Source organism: Saccopteryx leptura, chromosome 3 (genome assembly GCF_036850995.1).
Source record: "Saccopteryx leptura isolate mSacLep1 chromosome 3, mSacLep1_pri_phased_curated, whole genome shotgun sequence".
Taxonomy (NCBI): domain Eukaryota; kingdom Metazoa; phylum Chordata; class Mammalia; order Chiroptera; family Emballonuridae; genus Saccopteryx; species Saccopteryx leptura.
In genome coordinates, this window is record NC_089505.1 from 36,388,885 (window position 1) to 36,416,613 (window position 27,729).

Genomic DNA, 27,729 nt, shown 5'->3' on the forward strand with positions numbered 1-27,729 from the left:
GACTTTTATAATAAAGATAGCACCTGCTCTCTATCTTCCCAATTACTCTTTTCTCTTCCTCTCTCTCTTTCAACTGATTCTGCAATTAGGCAGCAAAAAGAGGTGTTATGTGTTATCCTCTATGTGTCAGCTAAGGATGGCAACATCACTGCCTCAAAAAAGAGGCACAGGCTCTCAGTGACATCACAGCAATGAGCATTTATTTCACTCCTGGATCTATCGGTTAGATGCCGTGGCTCTTCTCTGTGTGTTCATTCTCATTGCAGGAAAAAAGGGTAGCAGCTACTCAAAGGATGTTCTCCCCAAAATAAAAAGAGAAATATGGAGATTTCTGTGTCAAACCCACATCCTCAAGTGCATTTCAACAGCCTGCCTGCCTTACACCTACTCACATCCCATAGGCCAAAGTAAGAGGCTGGGAAAGATGCTCTGCTTTAGAGAAAGGAAACATCCACATACGTGGCAAAGGGGTGGGTACTGGGAGAGACAAGGAAAAGAGTCAATAATTCAATCTACCAAACTCTGACACCCACTGCAATTATAATCAAGAAAAATAAAGAAATGCAGGCAGTTTGGTAAGCATTGAAGTATCACTTATTCTCCCCACTTTAGCTACGGAACTATATTTCCAGTTCATGAATCATATTACAGAATAGGGGAGATAGAGAGACAGACTCCCACATGCACCCTGACTAGAATCCACCTGGCAACTTCCGTTTGGGGCTGATGCTCAATGGCCCATGCTCAGCAACAGAGCTTTTTTAGCACCTGTGGTGAAGTCATAGAGCCATTCTCAGTGCTCTGGGCCTATGTGCTTGAATCAATTGAGCCATGGCTGCCAGAGGGGAAGAGAGAGAGAGAGAGAGAGAAAGGGGAGGAGAACAGAGGGGAGAAGGAGATGGTCGCCTCTCTGTGTGTCCTGGCTGGGAATTGAACCTGGGTCTTCCACATGACGGGCTGACATTCTACCACTGAGCCAACCGGGAGAGCCTAAAGAATTTCTTTTTTACAGGCCTCTATTGCCTCATTTCTCATGTACTAAATGGAACCACACTGGTATGCCATTCTCTGCTCTGTATGCAGTTCACCTATTTTAACTTTGTGTGTATATTTTAAATGAAAACAACAGCTGGAATTTCTCTGTCCCTTATCCTAAGTTTATCAAAAGACCACCACAGAGCAGCATTTCAGATACTTGGATTCCAGAAGAATCCAAACATTTAATGTTGTGCAATTTCTTTACACAAAGAGATCATCCCCAACTCATTGCTTTTTGGTGCTGACTAGGAGATTTTTTTTGCCTAGTGTGAGTACTTCTTTGTTCTTCCACTTTCTTTTTGCAGGAACTGAGTTACTTTCTCACAATCATGGCCACAAAACTGAACTGACAACTCCCTCTTCCCCAGCTGTGGTGCCTTCCAGCTGTCCTCGTAAAGAAGGAGAAGAAAGAAGAATAGAAAGTCCTCCAAAAATGTCAAGAAGATACACAGTGAGCCCTTTCGTGATGAAAACATCTGAAAAATCTGCAGAGGCTGCCCAAATTGTGACTTCTAGAGAAACAATCAAAAAATTAATGTACCTTTTAGGATTTCTGAAATGTCCAAATTTAATTCTTCCCTCTTTCTAACTGAAATAAATAAATAAATAGTAATGTGTTTTGATTTTCCTCTGGTTGTAAAATGCCACACCATGTTTAGTGTCCCCACTATCAGTTTCTAAAGTTAGTTTCATGAAGTTTTTTTTTTTCTTTTCCTTTGGTATATTCAAAGATTCCACTTTTATTTTATTTTATTTTTTATTTTTTTTGTATTTTTCTGAAGCTGGAAATGGGGAGAGACAGTCAGACAGACTCCCGCATGCGCCCGACCGGGATCCACCCGGCACGCCCACCAGGGGCGATGCTCTGCCCACCAGGGGGTGATGCTCTGCCCCTCTGGGGCATCACTCTGCCGCGACCAGAGCCACTCTAGCGCCTGGGGCAGAGGCCAAGGAGCCATCCCCATCGCCTGGGCCATCTCTGCTCCAATGGAGCCTTGGCTGCGGGAGGGGAAGAGAGAGACAGAGAGGAAGGAGGGGGGGGGTGGAGAAGCAAATGGGCGCTTCTCCTATGTGCCCTGGCCGGGAATTGAACCTGGGTCCCCCGCACGCCAGGCCGACGCTCTACCGCTGAGCCAACCGGCCAGGGCCTCCACGTTTATTTTAATTATTTGGACAGATGTGATTCGTTTCCTTCTGCGTGTGAGTTGACTTTTCTTGGTTTACTTGAACAACCTGAAGATACGTCAGTGCTTATGGACTAAGAACAGCTTTGCTTTTTCTGTTGTTGTTTCACCTCATTGTTCCAGAACAACAGTAAGAACTGACGAGGGGATTGACATGGTTTGAAGAGAGAAAAATTTTTCTGCCAGTATTGTTTATTCATTCATCCTTTCAAGCACCTTTCATCTGGCAACCACCACACAGTAACAAGGTGAAGAAGAGGCCTGATGTCTGCCCTTACAAAACCTAGAGCTTGGCTAAGAAGACATTATTAAATATATACTCAAAAGTAAACTGAGTTTTATAATGAAATATAAAGCATTTGGGGTTTATGTAAAAATATGATCAGAAAAACAAACAAAAAAAATCGGAGTATTTAAAATAGGACTTTCTGCAGAGGAATGGTTACATACAACAGCAATGAAAAACTGACAAGCCCAACAGAGAGGACAGTTGAGACAATCCAGAGCTTAGCAACAGTGAGAAACCATGAACTTCCCCATCTCAGTCTGAAAAGACAAAAGGCAGAAGTGGCATGATCAGAGCACTTATTGGGGTTCAGGGTCATCTCGCAGGAGCTGGAGTCTCATTTAAAAATCGCTGCCAATTACGACACTGTGGCAAGTAAATGGACAACACCCACGGCCTCCATCTTCCTCCCACTCTTCAGTTTCCCTCCAGTAACTGTGACTGGCAATACACCAGCTGGCATGGGGATTCATCCTTTTGCAAAACAGAGCAGACCAAGACGGTGTTTGAGGTCAGATTGGCCCGGGATCTACACAGGAAATACAAAACAGAAATAAGAAATATCTAACCTAATACTGGGAATATCAGCTTCAAACCCACTACTCCCTACCTCTGCATCAGCCAGGCTGTGTAGCTGCATAATCAAAACTGTTTGCTGGCAGTCTTAAAATACTCAGACATAAATCTGAGCAAAGAAACAAAGTGAAGTAGAGGAAGCTCTAAAAACTGATATAAGAAACCAAGCTGAGAGGGGACATTTTTTATATATAGCTAAGTGCTCAGTATAGATATAAAGAAGAAATGTAATCATTATTGAAGCACTGTAAAGAAAAAAAAACCCTACAATATTTGGGTTCAAATAATATCTTTTACATTTATAAGCTGTTGAGGTCTTTGGCAATTTTTAATCAACTTGTTTCCCTGTGTATACAATGAAGTTAACAATACCTCCTTGGAGTTGTGCTCCAAGACTTTTATATAGCAGAGACTTAGGGGGTGGGAGTCTGGGGTTGGGAGAGTGGGGCTTTAAACTCATGTTTGCACAGAAAAGAGCAAGCCTGCTTTGCTACTACCACCAACTGAAGTTCGTGTATGCTAACCACTTGGATATACAGTAGGTGCTCAACAAACTTATTATATTTATAACCTATTAAATAAAATTGTGTGATGCTTATTCATTTGGAATTCAAGTAGATGTTGACAGAAAAGTTATTTGTTCTGTCATCCCAATCTTTGTGTTCATTCATCTATTGCCAATTAGAATAAACTAAAAAGTTATGTAGAGAAAAAAATCTCTGCTTCTTCTTTCTCAACAATAATCACATTTGGGACTATTTGTTCAAGGCTTGTCATCTCCTCTTTCTCCTAGAAATTTACAGTCTTGTTTCTCTTGTTCCATTCTCGATCGTCAGTGTGCTAAGACAGGTCATCCTAAGACAGAGAGAGTCTTGAAAATATTGAAATGGAGGCTCCATTTTAGTAATTCATTGCTTAACTGATAATTCTGAAATAATTAGATTGCTGGCAAGTGCAGTTCCAAACTTAAAGATTGCTTCTGTACATATCTCCATAGATTAAAGATTGAGCCTTCTGTTTTCATATTGGAGCAAATGCCTTATGGACACAATGCTCACTGGATGAGTAGTCAGTTCTCTCAACTGCATTACTTAGGTGACAGTTTAAATCTATTGAATGGGAGCTTACTATAAAATTCAAAAAGTTATCATTCACATAAGCAAATCTTAAAATAATGGTTAACACTAATGAAGAGCTCTTGGGTGAGTTCCTTCTGTGCATATCAGAGAGACTAAAGTTGTGGGTAACAAGACAGAAGACAAATTATATCTCTGTGTCAAATACCAAAAGAATTTTGAACATGATGCGTAATTTGAAAAATCATGTTATTTTTTCCAAATCTTTATTGCAGCATCTCTCCCCGGTTGTTACACATACATCACTCCCACATCATCTTCTTTCATAACTTTACTACAAGGCTGATAATTTTCTTTTTTCTTTTATCCCCTGCCATGATATATATAAATGACTCATCAGAAATCCTGGCCTCATAATTTCTCAAGTTCCAGATTTCCCAAACTTTAATCACCATTTCGTTTCTGTTACAGTCTGACACTTTGAATTGCTCAACTTTGAAAATTAAATCACAGTAGCTGGCTGAGTAGTTTAACTGGTTATGCCAAGGTTGCAGGTTCAATCCCTGGTCAGGACACTGGTCAGGGCACACACACCAATGGATGCATAAATAATTGGACCGACAAATCAATGTTTCTCTCTCTCTTGGTCTCCCTTTCTCACCATCTAAAATATTAATAATAAAAAAAATTAAGTTGCAAGTCTCCATTTCTGTCTAATTCTTTCCTCCTGCTTTATTTTCCCCATATTTGTTGCATTTGTTCTTTGTGATTATAAAACTTCTGGTTTCCTTTCCCCTTCTGTATTCTTTCAGTACATTAGAGTCCCTTTCGACTTCTCTTACCTTTCTAGCCTAATTTTGTGCTCAAACATCTCAGCTCTGCCCTTTTACTTAGCACCTTTGATCCCTAGAGTCTTTAACCTTTCACCAACTAACAAAATCAGTTCATGACTCATCAGAACTGATCATGATAACTCCCACCCTCACAATCTTCACTTCTTTCCCTTAGAATGCCTGAAATCACTCTATGTCAAAGATGATGCTGACTAGATCATATGAGTTCTTGCAACTGTCACATCAACTCCAGGAATCTTTTAATTCATTTCTTGTGGACTCACAATTATGTTCCCCCAAAGAGACCTTAAAAAGTGTTCTTCTCTCCTCCCTACTCACCCAGGCCCACTGTGGACTTGTTCAGTTCGGGGGAAATTTTTTCTCATTGAACTTCTATGGTCTTTAACTAATAAGCTGAGGCTGTTAATTACTGGGCCTCTTTATGAAGGCGATATATCTACAGGCACCTTTTCTCAATACTGCCATTTTACAAGGATGATCAGAACTTGAGGTAGTGGTTAAAGGAAAGAGAAGGGCACAGACTAGTTTGTTTGAAAAATTCCTAGTGTAGCATGCACAGTTAACACCCTGTCCATAACCATGGTTTCCATGTATACCAGCATGGCTTCTAACAACTAGTCATTGCATCTTTGTCAGAGAGCTACCCGTGGGTTGCCAGAATTCATTTTTCTGGAGATCACAGCAACACAGAAGTGCAAGTAATTTGACATCTCCAGAGATATTTATCAATGACTCACTGGTGTTCTGGTTCTGATCACTCCCTGGCTGGGAGAATTCTTGTATGTGCATTTTGCACTGTTTGCCAGAGCTTCCCCAAGAATTAGGCTCCATTGTCCAACTTGTTAGCATGTTCAGTGACAGTACCTTTTCTCTTCTGTATCACTACACCTGTGTTCCTAGCACTTTCAATAGACTGCTTGCACATGAATTCTTGGGTTCAGGTCAGCTTTTGGGGGAGGCAAGAAAAGACACAGGAACATTCTAAAGCAATTCTCTTTCACACACACTTCTGGGAGTAAATGCTTCAGCAAAAAGATCAAAGCCAGTTGTCATCCTTCATTTCAGCTTTCCTGTTTCTTTTTTTTTTTAATCTCAAGACACATTGCCACACCTTTCACTTCTTCAAAAAATATAGTGACCTCTCACCTCCCCCATTTTTTATAATTTGGGAAAAAGCTATCTGTTCTGGTCATCAAAACTTGTTACTCTCTTACCTACTTTCTTTCTTTCTTTTTTTTTTTTTTTAAGTGAGAGGAAAGGTAATAGTGAGACAGATTCCCGCATGCACTTTGACTAGAATCCACCCAACAACCCTTGTCTGGGGCCAATGCTCTAATCAACTGAGCTTTAACACTTGAGGCTGATTCTGGGAACAACTGAGTCACCGGCTGCAGGAGGTGAAGAAGGAGAGCATGAGGAGAGAGAGGGATGGAGAAGCAGATAGTCGCTTTTCTTGTGTGCCCTGACCAGGAATTGAACCTGGGACATCCACACACCGGGCCAATGCTCTATCCATTGAGCAACCAGCGAGGGTCTTACCTACTTTCAACACTAAAATTCATAGACTATTAAGAGGTTGACTTTATTTAAAAGTGTCTCTCTAAACTTATACTTTTTATCATGAATTTATAGCTACCCTAGCTTGCATCAAAACATAAAAAGAGTAGTTTCATAATCTTTGCTTTCATTTCATTACTATCCTTTGAGATTTTTAATCATTTTCTCTCTTTCTTCTTAACTTAATTAAAGGTGCTCTCTTAAAAGTAACACATTTCAGGAATCCTATTTCTGGAATGGTAGCATAAGGAACTCCTTGGTTCCATTCCCAAGTCAAATAGGCATAATTGCTAAATAAAATTAAACATTTAATGCATATGGAACTTGGTAAAGGGCATATAAAAAACAGACATTTATTCAAGAATATCTACTCAAATTCTTATTGAATTCAATAAGAACAGTGAGAATCTGGAGCATTTGAATTACAACCTGTTTCTTCTGCCCTTTGTTCCAGCTCCACATAAGAGAAACTTCCCTCCAGACAGGCGTAGCCAGGAATGTAGGGTTCCCTCTCCACGTAACTGTTACACAAGGGGCAGGCTGCTAGCGTTTATCAAATACGCTGGCTATATTTGCAGAAGCTGAATTCCAGGTGACTGCATGAGAAGTCAGAGACTCCCTTCTTGCGACTAGCCTCTATTTATAGGCCAGCGGCTCTGCACAAGTTGTTGTCAGCTGAGAAGACTGGGCTGTGTTCACTCTCACACCAGCTTATTTGTAGGGCGGAAGTTCTACTGTGGGAGAGGCAAGACAAGAGGACCTCGGACTACTGCCTACACCCACCACGCTCCTCCTAAAATAAGCGTACCATACCCTGGTAAGTCCCCACGCCCAGTTCCGTGGCTAAGAGATTGTTCTCTTAGGGGAAGGAGTAGGGCTTGAGAACAGAGAGTTATAAAGTTTTTTCAAATGAACTAGTTTTATTTGAAACAGAGTGTGGGAAAGATCAAATCTAAAAATGCTCTTACAAACAATGGATCTGTTAGTTGGGGTGAGAGTGAGAAGCCAAAGAGTTTGGCCAGTGAGTTTGTGAGAGAGAGACAGAAGAGATACCTAAGTAAACCACTCCTTGATCAGAGCCATTCTCATACATTGGCTTCAGAAACTACTTCTAAATTGAGACCCAGTTGTAATTGTGTCAAACTTTGGAGCAATGTACGCTCAAGGGCATTGTGAAAACAATAGAGTGGATCAGCCAGTAATTCAAGGAGTCTAATGTCTGGGTGTGATCAGGGAGACAGCCAAAGACAGCCCGGCTAAAACCACTCTCATCCCAGGTGAATGAATGCACAAGGATGGACGACCCCGTCCCAATGTTGGGATTCAGCTGGTTTGCACTGGTTCAGCAGAACCGATACCTAATTTTTTGTTGAGTTTGGCAAACCAGTTGTTAAAATGACACTTGTAATCAGAGTTCTCTCTAAGGTGGGCACCTGGATAGCTGCCCAATGTAGAAATCACAAATTTACATTCCTTACTCTTTTTTAACATTCATCTATGAAGCAGCATATTCTAAGTGCTTGTAGTAATGTTCATTCCGTCCATAGGTTAAAAAAAATGCAAGTGAGGACGTCTATCAAGAAGCAAAATGGCCCTGACCAGTTGGCTCAGCGGTAGAGCGTCGGGCTGGCGTGCGGGGGACCCGGGTTCGATTCCGGCCAGGGCACATAGGAGAAGTGCCCATTTGCTTCTCCACCCTCCCCCTCCTTCCTCTCTGTCTCTCTCTTCCCCTCCCGCAGCCAAGGCCCCATTGGAGCAAAGATGGCCCGGGCGCTGGGGATGGCTCCTTGGCCTCTGCCCTAGGCGCTAGAGTGGCTCTGGTCGCGGCAGAGCGACCCCCCGGAGGGGCAGAGCATCACCTCCTGGTGGGCAGAGCGTCGCCCCTGGTGGGCGTGCTGGGTGGATCCCAGTCCGGCGCATGCGGGAGTCTGTCTGACTGTCTCTCCCTGTTTCCAGCTTCAGAAAAATACAAAAAAAAAAAAAAAAAAAAAAAGAAGCAAAATGGAAATATCTTAAATAATTATTTTATTTTTTTGTTTGGTATTATTTAATATTTTTTCATTAATACTTTAAAACTCATATAATCTATTTTTGTATGCCTCTTTTATTCTTTTCCTTTTTTTCATGGGTCTCAAACAGCATTTATTTTCTTCTTTTCCAAGTGAGAGGAGGGGAAATAGAGAGACAGACTCCTACATGTGCCCCAACCAGGATCCACCCAGCAACCCCATGTGGGGCCAATTCTCTGCCCATCTTGGGCCATGCTCACAACTGAGCTATTTTTAGTGCCTAAGGTGGAGGCTCCACAGAGCCATCCTCAGTGCTCTAGCCAATACACTCAAACCAATTGAGCCATGGCTGCAGGAGGATAACTGGAGGGGTGGAGAGCAGATGGGCGCTTTTCCTGTGTGCCCTGACAGGAATCAAACCTGGGACCTCCACATGCCGGGCTGACACCCTACCACTGAGCTAACCATCCAGGGCCATTCTTATAAAAGTTTTAAATGCATGAAATAATAAACTACCTTTTGATATATCATTATTTTATTCTTAAAACAGTCATTAAGGCAGAGAATCGAGCCTGACCTGTAGTGGCGCAGTGGATAAAGCATCGACCTGGAAATGCTGAGGTCGCTGGTTCAAAACCCTGGGCTTGCCTGGTCAAGGCACATATGGGAGTTGATGCTTCCAGCTCCTCCCCCCTTCTCTCTCTCTGCCTCTCTCTCCTCTCTGTCTCTCTCTCCTCTCTAAAAATGAATAAATAAAATTAAAAAAAAAAAAAAAAAAGAATGTGTTTAAGGCAGAGAATCGGTTGTTAAATTATTTGAATCCCACCACTGCTGTGTCCTCAGAGGCAACATCAGAGGTTTCAAACTAAAACAATACCACCAGAAGCTAAACAAATAAACAGGCAAACAACAACAATAAGCACCAAATGAGTGGGAAAGAATAATCTCCAGAAATGAAACAACATATTATTTAAAATGTAAAGTTAAAAAAGAAATTACAATACATGCAAAGAAAAAGAAAAGTGTGACTTATATTCAGTTTAAAAAAAAAGTCAGGAAAAAGAAACTTTGTTTGAAGGAGCCCAGATTCAAACAACAACAGACAAAGGCTTCAAAGCAGCTATGGTAAACTTCTTCAAAGAATTAAAGAAAACTATGATTAAAGAATAAAAGGAAGATATGATGATAATGTCTCATCAAAGAGACAATATATAAAACAAGGAAGAAATTGTAAAGAAGAAACAAATGGAAATTCTGAAGTTGAAAGTACAATAATGACACCAAAAAAAAATTCACTACAGGGCTCAACCATAGGTTTGAACTGGCAGAAGAATCAGTGAATATATATACATAAAAAAGGTCAATAGATATTATACAATTCAAAAAACAGAGAGGAAGAAAGAAAGAAAGAAAGAAAGAAAGAAAGAAAGAAAGAAAGAAAGAAAGAAAGAAAGAAAGAAGCGGAGCTTAAGAGAAATGTGTGATACCATTAAACTCACCAGAGTACATATTAATGGAATTACCAGAAGGAGAGGAGAGAGGAACAAACAAAAAACCCCCACAAAATTAATTAAAAAAATGATTGAGAATTTTCCATATTTCTTGAGATACATTAATCTAAGAAGCTCAACAAATTCCAAGTAGGTAAAATACAAAGAGAGCTATACCAAGAATCATCATAGTGAAAATGTTCAAAGATATTTTTGTCTAAAGACATCGTTGTCTAAAGAGAAAATTTGAAAACAGAAAAATTAAGCTGAAATAAAGACAATTTCAGATAAACAAAAACTGAAAGAATTCATTGTAAGCAATCCCAAATGAGATTGGCACAGAGAAGACTGGTACAAACAAATCTGAATTGCAGTAAAGATACTAACTCAAATCTATAGGACTTTTAAAAAGAATTTTCCATTAATTTGGAGAGAGAGAAGAAGGAGAAGATAGAGAGGAAGAGAGAGAAGAAGGGAGAGAGAGAAAAAAAGAAGTGTCAACTCATTGACTCATTGTTTCACTTAATTGTTCCATTTCATTGAGCCCTCATTGATTGCTTCTTGTATGTGCCCTGGTCAAGGGTGTGCAGGATTGGAGCTTTCTCCACTGAGTCACCTGACCAGGGCCATATGTGCTTTCTTTTTTTACTCTCAGTTCCTCTAAAATACATATAATTATATAAATTAATATTTGAATCAGTGTTGGGTTTGTAACATAGATATAATATGTATTATATATATTTATAGATATAGGTATAATAATAATGACACCAAAAAGCAGGAAAAGAAACTTTATAGAAGTAACATTTATATATGTATCGCTGGAATTAATATAAATCTGAAGTAGACTCTGATAAATTAAGATATATATGGCAAACTGTGGAGCAACCACTAAAAGAAACCCCTCAAAATAAAGAAAAATGAAAAAATAATAATAAAATGTAACTCTAGGAAATATTCATTAGTAAAAAACTAAGAAGTCTTTCAATAGAAAATTATAGGACATAGAAAACAAAAAGTCAAACGGCAGCTATAACTATATCAATAATAACATTAAATGTGAGTGAGTTAAACAATCCAATAAAAAGACAGATTGTCACATTGGATGAAAAAACAAGAACCAACTATGCTGTCTAGAGTAGACAAAGTTTAGATTTATAGATACACATAGGTTGGAAGTAAGAAGATGGAAAATATTTATCATGTAACAGTAACAATAAGAAAACTGAAATGCTTATACTAATATAAGACAAATTGGAATTTAAAGTAACCGTGGGCCTTCTCAAACTGAGGACTCAGGTTTGAGACCCTGAGGTCTCCAGTTTGAGCTTGGGCTCATCTGGTATGAGCAAAGCTCACCAGCTTGGACCCAAGGTCACTGGCTGGAGCAAGGGGTTACTCGGTCTGTTAAGGCACATATGAGAAAGCAATCAATGAACAACTAAGGCAGGGGTCAGGAACCTTTTTGGCTGAGAGAGCCATAAACACCACATATTTTTAAATGTAATTCCATGAGAGCTATACAGCGACATGTGTACCTTACACATTATCCAATAAAAATTTGGTGTTGTCCCAGAGGACAGCTGTGATTGACTCCAGCCACCCGCAACCATGAACATCAGCAGTAGGAAATGAATGGATTGTAATACATGAGAATGTTTTATATTTTTAACATTATTATTTTTATTAAGGATTTGTCTGCGAGCCAGATGCAGCTATCAAAAGAGCCACATTTGGCTCACGAGCCGTAGGTTCCTGACCCCTGAACTAAGGTGTCGCAACAAAAAACTGATGACTGATGCTTCTTATCTCTCTCCATTCCTGTCTGTCTGTCCCTATCTATCCCTCTCTCTGATTCTCTCTCTGTCTCTGTAAAAAAAAAAAAAAGAAAGAAAGAAAAATAGAAATTCAATAGCACTAGTTGAAGATGTCATTATCACTTTTTATTTCTCTCAACTTAATGGAAGTATTTACAAATAAAAATTGTCAAATTTACGATATATAATCTGATGCTTTGAAATACACATACATTGTGAATGATTACCACAGTTAAACTAATTGTCCATCTTTTTACATAGTTACCTTTTGTGTGTATGGATGTGTGTGTGGTCAGATCACTTAATGTCTATTTCTTAGCAAATTTCAAGTAAAAAATTCAGTATTATTAGATATAGTCACCATGTGATATGTTAAATCTCCAGAACTTATATATTCTATAAAACTGAGCAGTATACCTTATAACCAATATTTCCCCCTTTTCCTCATCCCCCAGTCCTAGTAACCACCATTCTAGTTTTCATTTTATGAGTTTGGCTTTTTTACAGTCCACAGATAAGTCTGACTTACTTTGTTTATTATTCTCTCAGATTCATCCCCGTTGTTGCAAATGCAGGATTTCCTTCTTTCTCATGGCTAAATAATATTCCACTTTGTATATACATATACCACACCTTCTTTGTCTGCTCATCCACATACAGACATCTAGATTGTTTCAATATCTTGGAGTACAATGCTACTATGAACAAGAGAGTGCAGATATCTCTTCAATATCCTGTTCGCATTTCCTTTAGATAAATACCCAGACGTCAGAAAACTAGATCATATGGTAGCTCTATTTTTAATTTTTTGAAGAATTGCTATATGTACAGCGATTGTGGTTGCACCAACTTATATTCCCAACAACAGTGTACAAATGTTCGCTTTTCTCCTTGCTAACACTTATCTTGTCCTTTTGATGACAATATGTAACCTATCTTTACTTTTTCTATTTTTTTTTCTTTTTGCTCCTCTAATTAGATTAATTCCACTTCCTCGCTTTTAAATTCACTCATCCTTTCTTCCATTTTTTATCCCCTGTTGAAATTTTCATTTTGTTTATGCATTGTTCTTCTGATTTTGTTTAGTATCCTTATGACTGTTATTTTGACTCACTATCAGTTAAATCACTTCAACCCATTTCATGAAGATCTGCTTCTGGAGTTTTAGCTTGTCTTTGTGTTTGAAGCATAGTCCTTTATCTCTTATTTTCTTTGACTCTGTGTTGATTTCTGAAAATTAGTTAAAGCAGCTACCTCTCCCACTCTTGACAGTGTAGTCTAGTTTAGAGTGGTTCCTCGTCTATCGCAGGGGTTAGGTTCTAGAAGCCCCTGCGATAGGCGAAAATCCATGTATTAGCGACCTTATATTTATTTTATTACTTTATATATTTAAAGGCTTTATAAACTTCCCACACACTCTTATAAACCTTTCCCATGTTGTTATTAACCTTTCCTACACTTATTTTGCTTATTTTACCACAAAAATAGTTAAAATAACAAATACATAGAAATATCTATATACTGCAAAATCCCATAATATAGCGAAAAATGCATGATACAAAATTAAAAATATACAATTTAAAAATTCGTGATACAGTGAGACCACGAAAAGTGAACTGCAATATGGTGAGGGATGACTGTATATGAGCCTCATCGATTAGTCTGGCCCATGATCCTGGTTGTCTGAAAACACTGTGATTCTGCAAGCTGCCTTCTTCGTGGCCCCAAGTAGTTGAGGGTGTTCCAAGGCCCATCAGTGTCCAGAAAGGGAAGATTCCAGTCAGCGTCTAGATGTAGCCTGGTTGGAACCTGAACCCCAGAGAGCAGAAGGAGAAAGTACGTAGTTTACTCCTTCCAGGGAGAAACTGGCAGGGGCTGTTTTTCCCTCCTCCTTCTGTGATGGCCTAGGTATATTGCTGTGGGAAGGGGAGGGATCCTAAGCCCATTAAAAACTTTTTCTGTTTGCTATAGTTCTGTGGGACTCATAAATGGAAGTCTCTTTGGTTATTAGAACCAAGTAACCTGAGGACATGCTTCTTGGGTTCAGCTGCAAAAGCTGAGAACTAGGATGTATAAGCTCTTTGTATGGAGATCCTGGTGACTTGGGACAGGCAGCAGTCTGAGAGGTCGGAAGAGGTAGGTGTCTGCTGGCTCCCCTGATCTCCTAGGAGGACCACAGTTAGTCCTTGATATGTGTGAGAAATGAGAAGCCTGACTCTTGGAGACCCTTAGGCAATAGTGGTATTTTTTTAATGTTAAATATGCTTCTTTTAATTCTTTTTTTTATTTTTAAATTTTATTTAGAAAATTAACTTTAACAGGATGACATTGGCAACAGGTTTTTAAAGTATGCAAAAAGACCCCATTCAGGAAAGATTGGAAGATGAACATTATTTATTTATTTATTTATTCATTTATGTTTTGCCTGTTGCCTCCATACAGAGCTCTGGTGTGGGGGAGGGAGAGATAGCCACATGGAGAGCTTCTGTGCCCATTAAGAATTGCTTCTTTGCTAGTCTCGTGGGGTCCTGGGGATGCAAGCCTTATTGATCTTCAGAATTAGGTGTGTTGGGGGACCATGCCTTGGGTGAGAATCTTACAAGTTGGTGCACTTGCTGTGGAGTCCAAGCTCTTCCTTTGTCAGGGAGAAGCTGGAAGTTAGAGGTTCCCTCCTGGTTATATGGTGCTGTGCCAACGGCAAGAGTGTGCCTCAGCCTTTCCTCTGGTTCCATGTAGGGGTTTCTTGTTCGCCTGATGGATAGGAGTCACTCAGCTGGTTTCTGAGTGTCTGGACTTCTTTCAGAGGGAATTGGTGCCTATGTAGGTGTGCATTTAGTATGTTCGTGGGAAGAAGAAAGTTCAAGAACCTCTTATATTACCATCCTTGCAGCCACCAGAGATATTTATCTGATCTGTGTAACTAGAACTCGGTAGAATGTAAGCCAAATGCTACTCTTATACTCAGCTATTGCCCAAGGAGAAGCTAAGCTGTGCACAAGTTCTTTACCCTAAAAACAACATCAGACAGATATTCCAGCTTCCCAGTCACTCTAAGATAAAAAACAAACATTTTCTTTCTTTCTTCTTCTTTTTTGTTCTTTGCAATACCTACACTCCATGTTTCCCTTCTGTGTAAAACTTTTCCTTCCCAAGATCAAGGAAAACTCACGGACCTGCTTCTCTCTTTCCTCCCCTACTTCATTTATGGGGACACACTGCTTAGACACTTCCAGAGCCAAGCCTGAGAAAAGGGAATCAGGGGTAAAGAGCAGAGCCAGGTATTGCTGTAATGTTGTGGTGTTGCTCTTAGCATAACCTATTGTTACTGGAAAAAGCTGGGGTTCAAATTGCTCTTCGTTGCTGAGTCACAGAAACCGGTTCCGAGTGGTATAAAAGCGTCTTCCGTTCAGATTGCCAGCAAGTTGAGAAAGCAGGGACCTTAGGAATGTATCAAATCTTGCCCTACACTTTCACAAGTGTGACTTTTATAAGGTTCAGGGGCTATTGGTAATGGTGCAAGGCGTAAAGTTCATGAAGTTAGTCATGTAATAATGTGCAGGAGGTGGGGGTTTGGTGGGCAGGAACGTCTTCCGGACAAGTTGTTCTGATGTTAACAAAGGTCCAATTAGCATCGGCCCATTTGGTGTCCTTGGCAAATCTTCAAGACAGCTGAGGTCAGGTGTCTCTGAGAAACAAGCCAGGACCTGGCACCTCTGAGACCATCTGCTTCTGGGAATTATCTGTGAAAAAGATTCCCAGTTTCCGTAGGAGACAAAGTAAAGATGGAAGATTGGTGAACTAAGTTTCTAATTAATTTATAGGCCTTAACTTTTCACAGGAAACTCTGTGAGTAGGCTTTTAAAAACAACTATTGTGACTTACAGTTTTCTAATCTTCAGGTCCCACCCCGATGTAGACTTTCCTGAAAAAATAAACTTTTCACTGCATTTCAAAGGGGAAGACCTGGGAGTCATTAAGAAAGAATAGCGCCCTGGCCGGTTGGCTCAGCGGTAGAGCGTCGGCCTAGCGTGCGGAGGACCCGGGTTCGATTCCCGGCCAGGGCACATAGGAGAAGCGCCCATTTGCTTCTCCAACCCTCCGCCGCGCCTTCCTCTCTGTCTCTCTCTTCCCATCCCACAGCCAAGGCTCCATTGGAGCAAAGATGGCCCGGGCGCTGGGGATGGCTCTGTGGCCTCTGCCCCAGGCGCTAGAGTGGCTCTGGTCGCAATATGGCGACGCCCAGGATGGTCGCAACATGGCGACGCCCAGGATGGGCAGAGCATCGCCCCCTGGTGGGCAGAGCATCGCCCCATGGTGGGCGTGCCGGGTGGATCCCGGTCGGGCGCATGCGGGAGTCTGTCTGACTGTCTCTCCCTGTTTCCAGCTTCAGAAAAGAAAATGCAAAAAAAAAAAAAAAAAAAAAAAAAAAAAGAAAGAATAGCAAGGAAAAAAAAAAAAAAAGAATAGCAAGCAAATTAACTATTTCCTAACCCGTATTAATTACAACTAAAAGCTACTCTTACTGAAGCTAAATTCCTAACTTTTGAGTCCTCTATCAATATGCATGGTCTTGACTTTAAAAAAAAATGTCGCAGTCTGATTTCTCAGAGATCAACGTACAGAAGACCTCAGTGTGTGCTGAAAAACACCCTTCATCTAGATCAGGGGGTCCCCAAACTTTTTACACAGGGGGCCAGTTCACTGTCACTCAGACCATTGGAGGGCCAGACTATAAAAAAAACTATGAACAAATCCCTATGCACACTACACATATCTTATTTTAAAGTAAAAAAACAAAACGGGAACAAATACAATATTTAAAATAAAGAACAAGTAAATTTAAATCAACAAACTGACCAGTATTTCAATGGGGACTATGCTCCTCTCACTGACCACCAATGAAAGAGGTGCCCCTTCCGGAAGTGCGGTGGGGGCCGGATAAATGGCCTCAGGGGGCCGCAGTTTGGGGACCCCTGATCTAGATGTTCTGCCTCTCCTCCTTGACCTGGAATTTTAGTATCCACTTCTCTACTGGGTCACTTTACTCCTTCAACGGATCTTGTTAGACAGAATCTCTTTCAATATAGCCCATACCAGACTTCTTTAGGTCCACATTTGGCCTACTAGAAATTAGGACCCTCTGCCTAGCCTCTGTCCAGCTCTCAACGGTGTCCTTTTATCCCTCTTTCTTCTACTGTCAGGTTCTTCTGGCTGGCTTATCACCTCAAGGCTTGTTCTGCAGAAGCGCCTCAGAAATATATATTATCAAATAAAAATATAATAGAACAGCAAGGTGCTGAACAGGGTATTTAGAGTGATACTATTTGGGTAAGAAAAAGCATATAATTGTATATATACACATGTATATGGACAGGAGTGGGCAAAAGTAGGTTAATAATAAATAATACAATAATTAATAAATATATAACAACAGAGGAATACACTGTTTTGTTCATTGACAACTGTAAATTGACTCACAACTGTAAATCTACTTTTGCTAGCTCATGTATACACATTACATAAAAATACAAATATTTTATGTATATATATATATTTCAAGTTTATATTGTTGATAATTCCATTTCAGTATGAAGTAGTGCCCTATTCTTTTATTTATGACTGCATAATATTCCTTTGAATGAATGCACTATAAAAATGTTTGTATGTATACATATACTCATAATTATATATTTACTTATAATGTGTATCTATAATGCATTATAATGCATATATTTCTAGGTGAATACATAAAACACATATGCATGTACATGTTTAATACATATAACAAATAATGTGTGTGAGTAGACAATCCCTGGAAATACAAAAAATTAATTTAGTAAGAGTTGTCTCTGAGATAGAAAACCAAGCAGTTCTGAAAAAGAGGGAGGGAAAGAAAACTTTTTACTGTATATTATTCTGTACCATTTAACTTTTGGAGTAGGTATACATGTATCACCTACTCCAAAATGAAATTTTTAAAAGTTATTTTTCAAAATAATACTTTGTCTTACAACAAAGTCCATCATAATTCCAGTTAATTGTAAACTGCTCACAAAAATTAGGGGAACAGGGAACGTGCAGATACTCCGTACTTTCAGCCTCTTGTATAGTGCACCAATGAAATAAAAGTTGTTTTTGCGTCTCGTTTGCATAATCAAACAACATTCTTTAACTTGTGTTTGCTTTTCTGATGTTCTTGTTTAATAAGAAAAAGTTAAATGCTTTTTTATACCTTCATATTCATTTTTAAATATCCTCTAATTTTTATGAGCAGTATATATTGTCCTTGTGAATCTGCTTTGACTTAAAGAAAAGTAATTCATATATTTCTCTGCTAATAAGATACTTGAACAAGTATTGCATTAGCATCCAAATAAAGCCAAAAAGGCAGAGAGCCCTGCAAATTGAAAATCAATTGTAAAAATCAGCAGCAGCAGAAGTTGCAACAACACTATACACCTACGAAAATCAGTTTAAAAAGGACATGGTATGCTACTTTCCAGGATATTAATTTTAGGAAAAGTTGTATTTCAGATTAAAGAATTGTATTACCAGGCATCGATTTCTTAGCCCAATAAATTTCTAGACTTATGTTATACATGAGAACTGCCACTAGGGGGAAGTATGTTTTTACAAGGTGAGGAGTGGAAAGTCAAAAACAGTATTGTTCCTGACATTGTTCTGCCATACATTTGTTCTTTTCTGAATTATAAATTTTAGAGAGGGGAGAGAAAGAGAAAAGTGAGAGGGGGAGGGGTGAAGCAGATGGGTGCTTCTCCTGTGTGTCCTGATGGGAATCGAACCCAGGACATCCACACGCCAAACCAACGCTCTACCATTGAGCCAACTGGCCAGGGACCCATTTGTTCTTATTCAATGAGAAACATTTTTTATTATCGACTCCATAGTATATACTGAAGAATACTGAAAAGAAAAAAAGCAAATCTTTATTAGTCAAATGAAATTCAGCTTTCAAAGAAGAAAGACAGTAGGAGGAATTCTTCAGAAATTTTTGATCAATCTCTCAAGAAGCAATCTGCATAGAAAGTGTTTTGTTCTGTTTTGAAATCTCATGCACAAATTAGTATAATCATTTTTCTCAGACATAGAACCATGTTCCATTTGTGTTTGAAACTTGTATTAAGGGAGTTAAGGAAAATGAGAAGTCAAGACATTCTCAATCTGAACACAAAGCTGCGTGCACAATAAACTTTAGTCTGTTCCCAGGCTCATCATACCTGTCGAACTATAAGCTTCATTCAATTACATAAACAAGAGAAAAGTAAGGGTGTTTTGCTGCTTTAAGAAAAATCCTTCAGAATATTATTCAGCCTTAAAAAATGAATAAAAGGAATACTGCCATTGAAACAACATGGATGAACCTGGAGGACATTATGCTAAGTGAAATAAGCCAGACAGAAAGAAAAATACTGCACGATCTCATGTATATGTGGAAGTGGAATCTAAAATAGCGAAAGCAGAATGTAGAATGGTGATTGCTAGGGTTTGGTGGGAGGCAGAAACAGGGAGATGTTGGTCAAGGAGTACAAAATTTCAGTTATGCAAGATGAGTAAGTTCTAGAGATCTAATGCACAGGGATGTGATTCTAGTTAACAGGGTGTATTGTACACTTGAAATTTGCTATAAGGGTAAATCTTTGTTCTCACGACACACACACACACACAAATGGTAACTGTGAGTTGCTGGATATATTAATTAGCATTATTGTGGTAATCATTTCACAATGTATATCAAGTTGGACACCTTAAATATGTATATATATGATTCTATTTGTCAATTATACCTTAATAGCTGGCAGAGTAAAGCCCTTTCTGAGATATAGGGTAGTTTTTGTATTGAAGCTCCCCTTGAAACAAATTGCTGAAGTCTGGAGTCTCCTGTCTGTAGGATCACAGGCTTTCCCCATGCCACACAGTTCTTTTCAAGGGAGAAACACAAACACCCTTCTTTGCTAGGGAGCAAGTTCAATCTTATAAGGAGGAACAAAGGGCTGACTATATCCAGCAATTTGGTGTCATGCTGGAAGCTAAAGAAGAGCTTCTCTAGCCTAATAATTCAATTTCCATCGGTTGGAATTTTTTATTTTTATAAATGATGGTAGTTTTGCTTTTTTCCCAAAAACAGAAGTAATAAATTTTATGGTAGTTATTGACAGATACATAAAAGTATAAAGAAAAAAAGTTCAAATAAAACCATTAGCATTTTGGTATATTTTCTTTTTTCTAAAATATAAACACACATATATACATACAAGTGTGTGGATATAGTACATATGTAGTGTATGATAGTATATATGTGTGTGTGTGTATATATAGACTTTAAAAATTAATGCTATATTTTGAGCATTCTACCATATTATTATACATTCTTCATTCATCTTCCAAAATTTGAAAACATGTAAGGATGTTTAAATAATATAACAAACACTGCATTTCCATAATTTGGAATTGACAACTGTTGACAGTCTGAGATATTTGTTCCAGTATATTTTATATGACATTGTAAAAAACACAAATTGAATATATTATCAAAAGAAATAAGAAGAAAGAGAGGAGAGAAAGAATGAAGAAAATTATTCCCAATCAGTCTAAGCCATGTATAGTCTCTGGGGAAAGGTTACAGTGAATACAGAGGAAACAAATTGTTGGCTTTTGAATTACAAAACAGAGAATAAAGGGAGAAAAGCATGATATTCAAGGACTATTTCTCTTGTTTCTTTTTTCTTCCATCCCTACCCCCATGAAGAGTGAAAAAGGTGTTCTGCATTTCCTAAGGAAAATCTCTAAAAAACTCATTCTATTGTGGCAAGGCCATAAACAACAGATTAGAACACATGAATATAAAGCTGAATTAAAAACACACAGACAGCAAAAGGCTGTCTGTCACAAGGGGATAGCCAACATTCAAAAATTTTTTTCGCCTGACCAGGCGGTGGCGCAGTTGATAGAGCGTAGGACTGGGATGCAGAGGACCCAGGTTCGAGACCCTGAGGTCGCCAGCTTGAGCTCGGGCTCATCTGGTTTGAGCAAAAAAAAAGCTCACCAGCTTGGACCAAGGTTGCTGGCTCGAGCAAGGGGTTACTCAGTCTGCTGAAGGCCCATGGTCAAGGCACAGGAGAAAGCAGTCAATGAACAACTAAGATGTTGCAACGAAAAACTGATGATTGATGCTTCTCATCTCTCTCCGTTCCTGTCTGTCCCTATCTATCCTTTTCTCTGACTAAAAAAATAAAAATAAAATTTTTTCAAGTGTATAATCTAAGTATAGGCATCATATCCTTGTTTCTCAACATTTGACTTAAGGACCCCTGCTCAGAATCATGTATCTGGAAGTGGGGCCAGGAATCAACACATTTACCTAGCTCCTAAAGAGACTGCATGCCCAACGATGCTTGAGTAACTTTGATATTTGTCACAAAGAACAGGAGTGCGTAAATATACTGCTCACAAAAATTAAAGGATATTTCAAAATGAATATGAAGTGATAAAAAAGAAGCATTTGATTTTTTTAATTAAACAAGAAGATCAGAAAAGCAAACGACAAGTTAAAGAAAGTCGTTTGATTATGCAAATGAGATGCAAAACCAACTTTTATTTCATTAGTGAAAATGCACTATACAAGAGGTTGAAAGTACTGGAGTATTTCCACGTTCCCTTATCCCCTAATTTTTGTGAGCAGTGTACTAAATACACCTCTTCCTTCAGCCTAAAGTGCTAACTTCCAACACTATGTTGACCATTGTCTATATGTTCTCATGGTATTATTATCTATTAATATTCTATTACATATTTACTATTTTAGTTCTTCATTATTCATCTCCCCCACTAAAAAAAAAATATGTAATGCAGAATTTAAAAAGGGGTCTACAATGTTGTAAAAATGGGAGCTAGAATTAGAAAGCTCATTTCAGTTGAGGTATTACTGCAAAAAATAATAATAGTAATGAGAAAACTTTCCTCAGGGAGAAAATAAAATACTGCATATATCGATGAAAATGTCTACTCGGCCCATCTATAATCATCAAAAATAGATATAAACTTAGATAATATTTTGTAATCTATAACAAAATATAATGTAATCTATAACATTACAAGGATAGCACAGAAGTCTTACCAACACTTAGGAGAAAAGAGGATTTTTTTTTTTTTTCAAATAAAAGAGCAAATATCAGGTTGGTGTCAGGCCTGTCTTCTAGCAGAAAAAAAGAGTATGGTCTAGAAAAAAGGGAGAGGTTATGGCAATGGTTCTCAAAGTGTGCGCCAGGGCGCACTGGTGCACCCTAGAAGATTTCCAGGTGTGCCCTATGGTATTCCAGAGAAATATGTGCCTGTTGGGGACCAAAAAACCAAGAGGGTTTTTGGAGTTTAGATCTCTGGGGGATAGAGGTGTGAGGAATTGGCTGTAAGCTGACAGTCTGCCCAATTGCCCACCTCACTTGCCTGATTAGGTTGCAAAAGGCTGTTAAACTGTGGTGCTGGATTGTTTACACTACCCCCATATTCCCTGGAAAAGACTGGAGGCAAGTTTCTTCTATCCTTTGGTGTGAAGTTAAGATGATATGTATGGTGGGGTTTTTCTGCACTCAACACAAGAGTAAAAAGAGAGGAATGGAATTCTTCAATGTATTGAGAGGAAATGAGAGTTTGCCTTTCAAATATATGCCTAAACATTGAAGAAATCGCTAGGACACATCAGGCTCATGTTTCTCATAATCACAAGAATTAAAAAACTTAACACATTCGTGCCGGGACCTGCTGAATTTACTAAATCTTACTAAGGATGTATCTATATATATAAAGAGATAACTTTTTTTGTTGATTTTAAAAATTTTTTAACCCCCTTCTTTTTTTTACAAATTCTAAAAAGCATAACTCAAAAAATGTAACATAAAAATGTTTTTAATGTCAGAAGAAATTTAATTTTGTTGTATTTATTTCATTTAATTACCATAAAAGCACGCTTGGACTTTATATATTTTTCTTTAATATTTGACTTTATTATAACATATTTCTAATAAATTTGTATATAGTGCACCTACAGTTATTTGTAAGATTTTAAATGTGCCCTGACTTCAAAAAGTTTGAGAACCACTAGGTTACTGACTAAGAATTGATCACTAGTCAATTGAAGTTCTTGTGGGAAAGCAAAAGACAATTTCAAATCTTCATAGCCTTTGAAAACCGACAAATGGGAAAATATTTAAAAAGCAAACAACAAAACCCCCCCACTAATTTTAAGCCCTTTTGTAACCAAATAAGAGGTAAACAAAATGAAGGGTTGAAGTAGGTCTATAAAACAACCGATGGTTTTTAAACATATGATTAAGTTTGAAGTAATTTAAATATGGTCTAGAAAATGAAATGCAACATTTGGAAAAAATAGTGAAAAAAATGACCATAATGTAGAAAATTTTTGTAATGTAAAATAGGGCACAAATACCAGATTATATAATTAAAACAAAGAGAAAAGAAGATGGAAGAGAAAGTATAATAAATTATTTTACAAAGTAATGAGTAAACAAAAATTTTATACTTTGTGTTGGTAAAAACAAATTATACTTTGATGGAGATTCTTGGGAAAGTTAAGTAACCACGGTAGAATTAACATCAGAATGTATAATTTTCAAAGCATTAATAAAAATAAAAATATATGAAACGGTTCATATCACAAACTACAATTTGGAACATACATATTCACAAAGGAAAGAAAAGTAAGCACACATAGCACGTATAAATTTCAAGCTATAAACAGTAAAAACAGGTCTATGCAAGAAAATGAATATTTTTCTTTCATTCAGTTTCACTTATATTTTGGTGCTCCAGTTCTGCATGGATGGTGGGCAATTTTATTCCCAGATTTTAAGGGTTGTTCCTCCTTGTCCTAATGTTGTGGCAAAATTGTGAGGGCGGCTGACATAATCCTGCAAAGGCAGGCGGTCTAGTGCCTGAGAGAGAAATACATTGATTCGTGCTGACATCCACGCAACCTCGTGTGCTCGACCTCTTCCGGTTTTCTGAGGCCACATTTTCACTTAGGCCACATAAGGGTTTTGTTTGTTTTTTTGCCAATTTTGTGGGTACTCATGCTCTCATCGACCCAAGTTCACGGCCATCAAATACTGTGGATCTTCTCTGTGGCCATTCAAGTTAGACATTTATCATTTCCATATTTCCGAAATTAACATCGGAGCCTGAAAATGAACGGGGTTGGGCAGCATCGCTGCACCAGCTCTGAGCCTCAGAGCCGAGAACAGGAAGCACGTACTGGAGGAGTCACGGGTCTCGGCTCCTCGGGACACTAGGCAGGACACAGGTAGACTCGAGGCGGCGGAGGGCGAGGCGCGGGAACTCGAGGCCTGGGGGGCCGGGAGAGGGGCGCGACGGGGGCGAGGGCGCGGGGACCCGAGGCGCGGGAACTCGAGGCCTGGGGGGCCGGGAGAGGGGCGCGACGGGGGCGAGGGCGCGGGGACCCGAGGCGCGGGGAGCCGGAAGAGGGGCGCGTCGGGGGCGAGTGCGCGGGGAGCCGGAAGAGGGGCGCGTCGGAGCCGGAAGCGCGGGGAGCCGGCCGGAAGAGGGGCGCATGGGGTCGGGGAAGAAGGGCGCGCGGGGGGGGGGGGGGGGGCGACGGCGGCGCGGGGAGCGGAAGGGAAGCCGCCGCTGGGGTCCCTCCAGGACCTTGGCCGTAGGGGCTGTACTTCAAGTGTCCTCTAGGAGAGAACGCCAGCACGACGCTGTGTCGCTGTATAATGGACTGTAGGGTTTTTCCATTTGAACTCCAAACCGGGCCGGCCGGGCCGGCGGGGCCGTAGCCGAGCCGCCCTGCAGCCCGCTGCCCTCTGCTGGGCGTGGGGACGCAGTGCCCAGCGCTGTCGCCGAACTTTACCTGGTGAGAGAGCGGGTAGGAAAAACTTTCTTCAGAACGGGGAGAGAAATAGCTGGGTTGGGAGACATTATTTCAACGCACTAATTTAAATTAGGAATACTTCCCAGGCCCCGTGTTAAGTGTTATAATAAGTGATTAAAGAAAACAATTTAGCTGATGCAAACAAATGCAAAATGGGGCGAAAGGCCCAAACCTCTTCTAGGACAAAGAATAAAGAAAAAGAAACAGAAAACGTTCATTGGACTGGCTGGGGCCAAGGTCATCCTTGTGTGGATTGAGAAACCTAGAGTTGGCTTGGGGGTCGGAGATTTGGCTGACTCGTTATACTGCGTTTCCGACGCAGGGAGGATTTGTGGGATGGCCAAGTTTTCTGTTTTGGTTTGCTGATGTGCGGGTAATATTCCCAAGGGCCTTCATAATCGTTCTTCTCACTACCTACGTATTAAATGTTCTTGCTTAAATAACATTTGCTTCGTACAACCAACTTTCCAACCAAAAGTACCTAGAGAGAAAATCTACATCGATCCCTTCCCACCCTGTTTTCCCTCACTTCCATGTCTGCAAGCCTACCTACTACTGTTTACCAACTAAATGCCTAGGCGCTAAATGTGTGGCGATAAACTGGACTTGGACAGGAATAACAGAGGATCCCCTTCGGGGAAGACCTGTAACCCTCTAGGAAGAAATACGCTTTGGGGGAATGATAGAAATTGTGAAACCTATGAGGGAAGGAGGGGCATAGTAATCAGGTCAAGCAGCTGACCTTTTCTTGAAATTTTACTGGTCTGACTTGAAAGAGGAATGCGTTAACAGTCTGGTGGGGCACAGGCAGTGATCTTGTTCCTGTTACAGAAACCAGCTTGCAAAGAGGAATGGAGTCTGAACAGGGTGAGTGGTGGGAATAATAAGCAAGGTGGTTAGTTATGGACAGATATTTAAGCCTCTTACGGTATTATGGATTCTTAAGCTTTGTAGACCAAATTATTATTGGCAGTATCCTTTGACAGGCACTTCTTTCGGCACTGCTAATGCTTTCCTGAAGTTAAATATACTGGGAAGGTTTGGTTAGGGAAGTAGTTACAGGAGAGTGTGATTGAGAGTTAACAAAGAATATAAATAAGTACAGACAGGGTTTTACGTAGAAGCGTTTTAAAGGGGATAACCCGGAGTTACCCTGAGGAAGACAAAGTGTAACAGGCAAGGGCTCACATAGGCAGAGGCTTGGAATGAAGAGAAAACCTGAATGATATAAGGGACTGAAGTTAATTTGGACTGTGTGCGGACTGGATGTGTGTGACATGTAATGAAGCTTGGAAGGTAATGAAGCTGTTATCCCACAATAATCATTTAAAATGCTAATGATTTCATAAACTATACTCCATAATTTTTTTGTTTAAGTTTTTGTTCTATCGTCAACAGAATATTGTAGAAAACATAGACAAATTTATTTATTTATTTATTTTCTTTTTTTCCAAGTGAGAGGAGGGGAGATAGGCAGACTCCCACATGCACCCCGACTAGATCCACCCAGTACTCCCTCCCCCTGGGGCTGATGCACTCCCCATCTAGGGCCATACTCCCAACTGAGCTATATTTTTATAATAGTACCTGAGGCAGAGGCTCCACCAACCATCCTCAGTGCCTGGGGCCAACATGCTCAAACCAATTGAGCAATGGCTATGGGAGAGGAAGAGAGAGAGAGAGAGAGAGAAGGGATGGAGAAGTATATGTTCACTTCTCCTGTGTGCCCTGACTGGGAATTGAACTTGGGATGTCCATATGCTGGGCTGACGCTCTACCACTAAGCCAACTGGCCAGGGCCTAGGCATATTTATGTTTTAAAGCAGTCATCCAAGTCCTTACCAGGTTTCTTTGGCACATTTTTTTTATACTGAAATAGTCAATTAGGAAAAGATCAACACCTCAACCACAGATTAATTTTCTATTGAGCTGTCTCTTGTATATCTGATATATTACCAGGGGGAAAATATGCCTAGAACATACTCCAGAAAAAAGCAAGCTTGTCCATATTAGAGAGGGGGAGAGAGAGTGATATGGAGATAGAATCTTTATACTATAAGAACACATAATGGATGTCAGAAACAGTTGAAATCAGACAAAAGAATATGCTAGATCATTCAAGTTATTTAAATTTCAAAACAGGCAATAAAATAATTTTGGATATTAGAAGTCAAGATCATTGTTACCCTCATTTGAAGTGGTGATTAAAAGGTGGCATGACAAACCTGGGATTCATGTTATTTATGAATGCTATTAAGTGTGTTCACCTTGTAAGTTCATTGAATTGTATATTTTTCTGAATGTATGTTTTATGGCAACAACAATGCCTAAGACAAAAAATCCTGTGGGCAGAGTTGAGATTACCCAGGATGCATACATAAAATAAGAAGATTGTCAAAACCCTGGGGAACGCAGAAACCACACACATGCACATTTCTATTCCCCCCCATTTTCCTCAGGATCTCTTCCAGTTTCTTCTATGAAAACATGACAGAAAGTAAGGATAATGCTAAGAATGGGATTGCTCTTATAACATTTATGCATTCAGACTGTTTCTAGTGGACATTTGGACTGATTGTTGTCTTAAATTTTGGAAAAGCTGGAATTGGAAAGAAGGATCATGAGAAAGACTACCTAGAGGCAGGAGATGCTGCTGAATACACAACAGCAACATTCTTCTAAACCAGGGGTCCCCAAACTACGCCTGCGGGCCGCATGCGGCCCCCTGAGGCCATTTATCCGGCCCCCGCCGCACACCCAGAAGGGGCACCTCTTTCATTGGTGGTCAGTGAGAGGAGCATAGTTCCCATTGAAATATTGGTCAGTTTGTTGATTTAAGTTTACTTGTTCTCTATTTTAAATATTGTATTCGTTCCCATTTTGTTTTTTTTACTTTAAAATAAGATATGTGTAGTGT

The 27,729-nt window shown here is 39.6% G+C and overlaps 1 protein-coding gene across 6 annotated transcripts in view; it reads left to right on the forward strand.

Moving 5' to 3' along the window:
• Positions 1-7,304: 7,304 nt before the first annotated feature.
• The window catches only part of ECHDC1 (ethylmalonyl-CoA decarboxylase 1), a 58,217-nt gene continuing 37,792 nt past the window's right edge, over positions 7,305-27,729 (forward strand). For 2 of the 6 annotated variants that reach the window (XM_066373285.1, XM_066373289.1), the window contains exon 1: positions 24,536-24,806. Coding sequence is in view for 1 of the 6 variants with exons in the window: in XM_066373284.1 (XP_066229381.1) it covers positions 25,664-25,679 (16 nt within the window). In the remaining 5 variants the exon portion in view is untranslated. Of the gene's footprint in view, positions 7,389-23,446; positions 24,222-24,535; positions 24,807-24,869; positions 25,680-27,729 lie in introns of those variants that run through there. The other 4 variants (XM_066373288.1, XM_066373286.1, XM_066373287.1 and 1 more) reach the window with 4 other exon arrangements.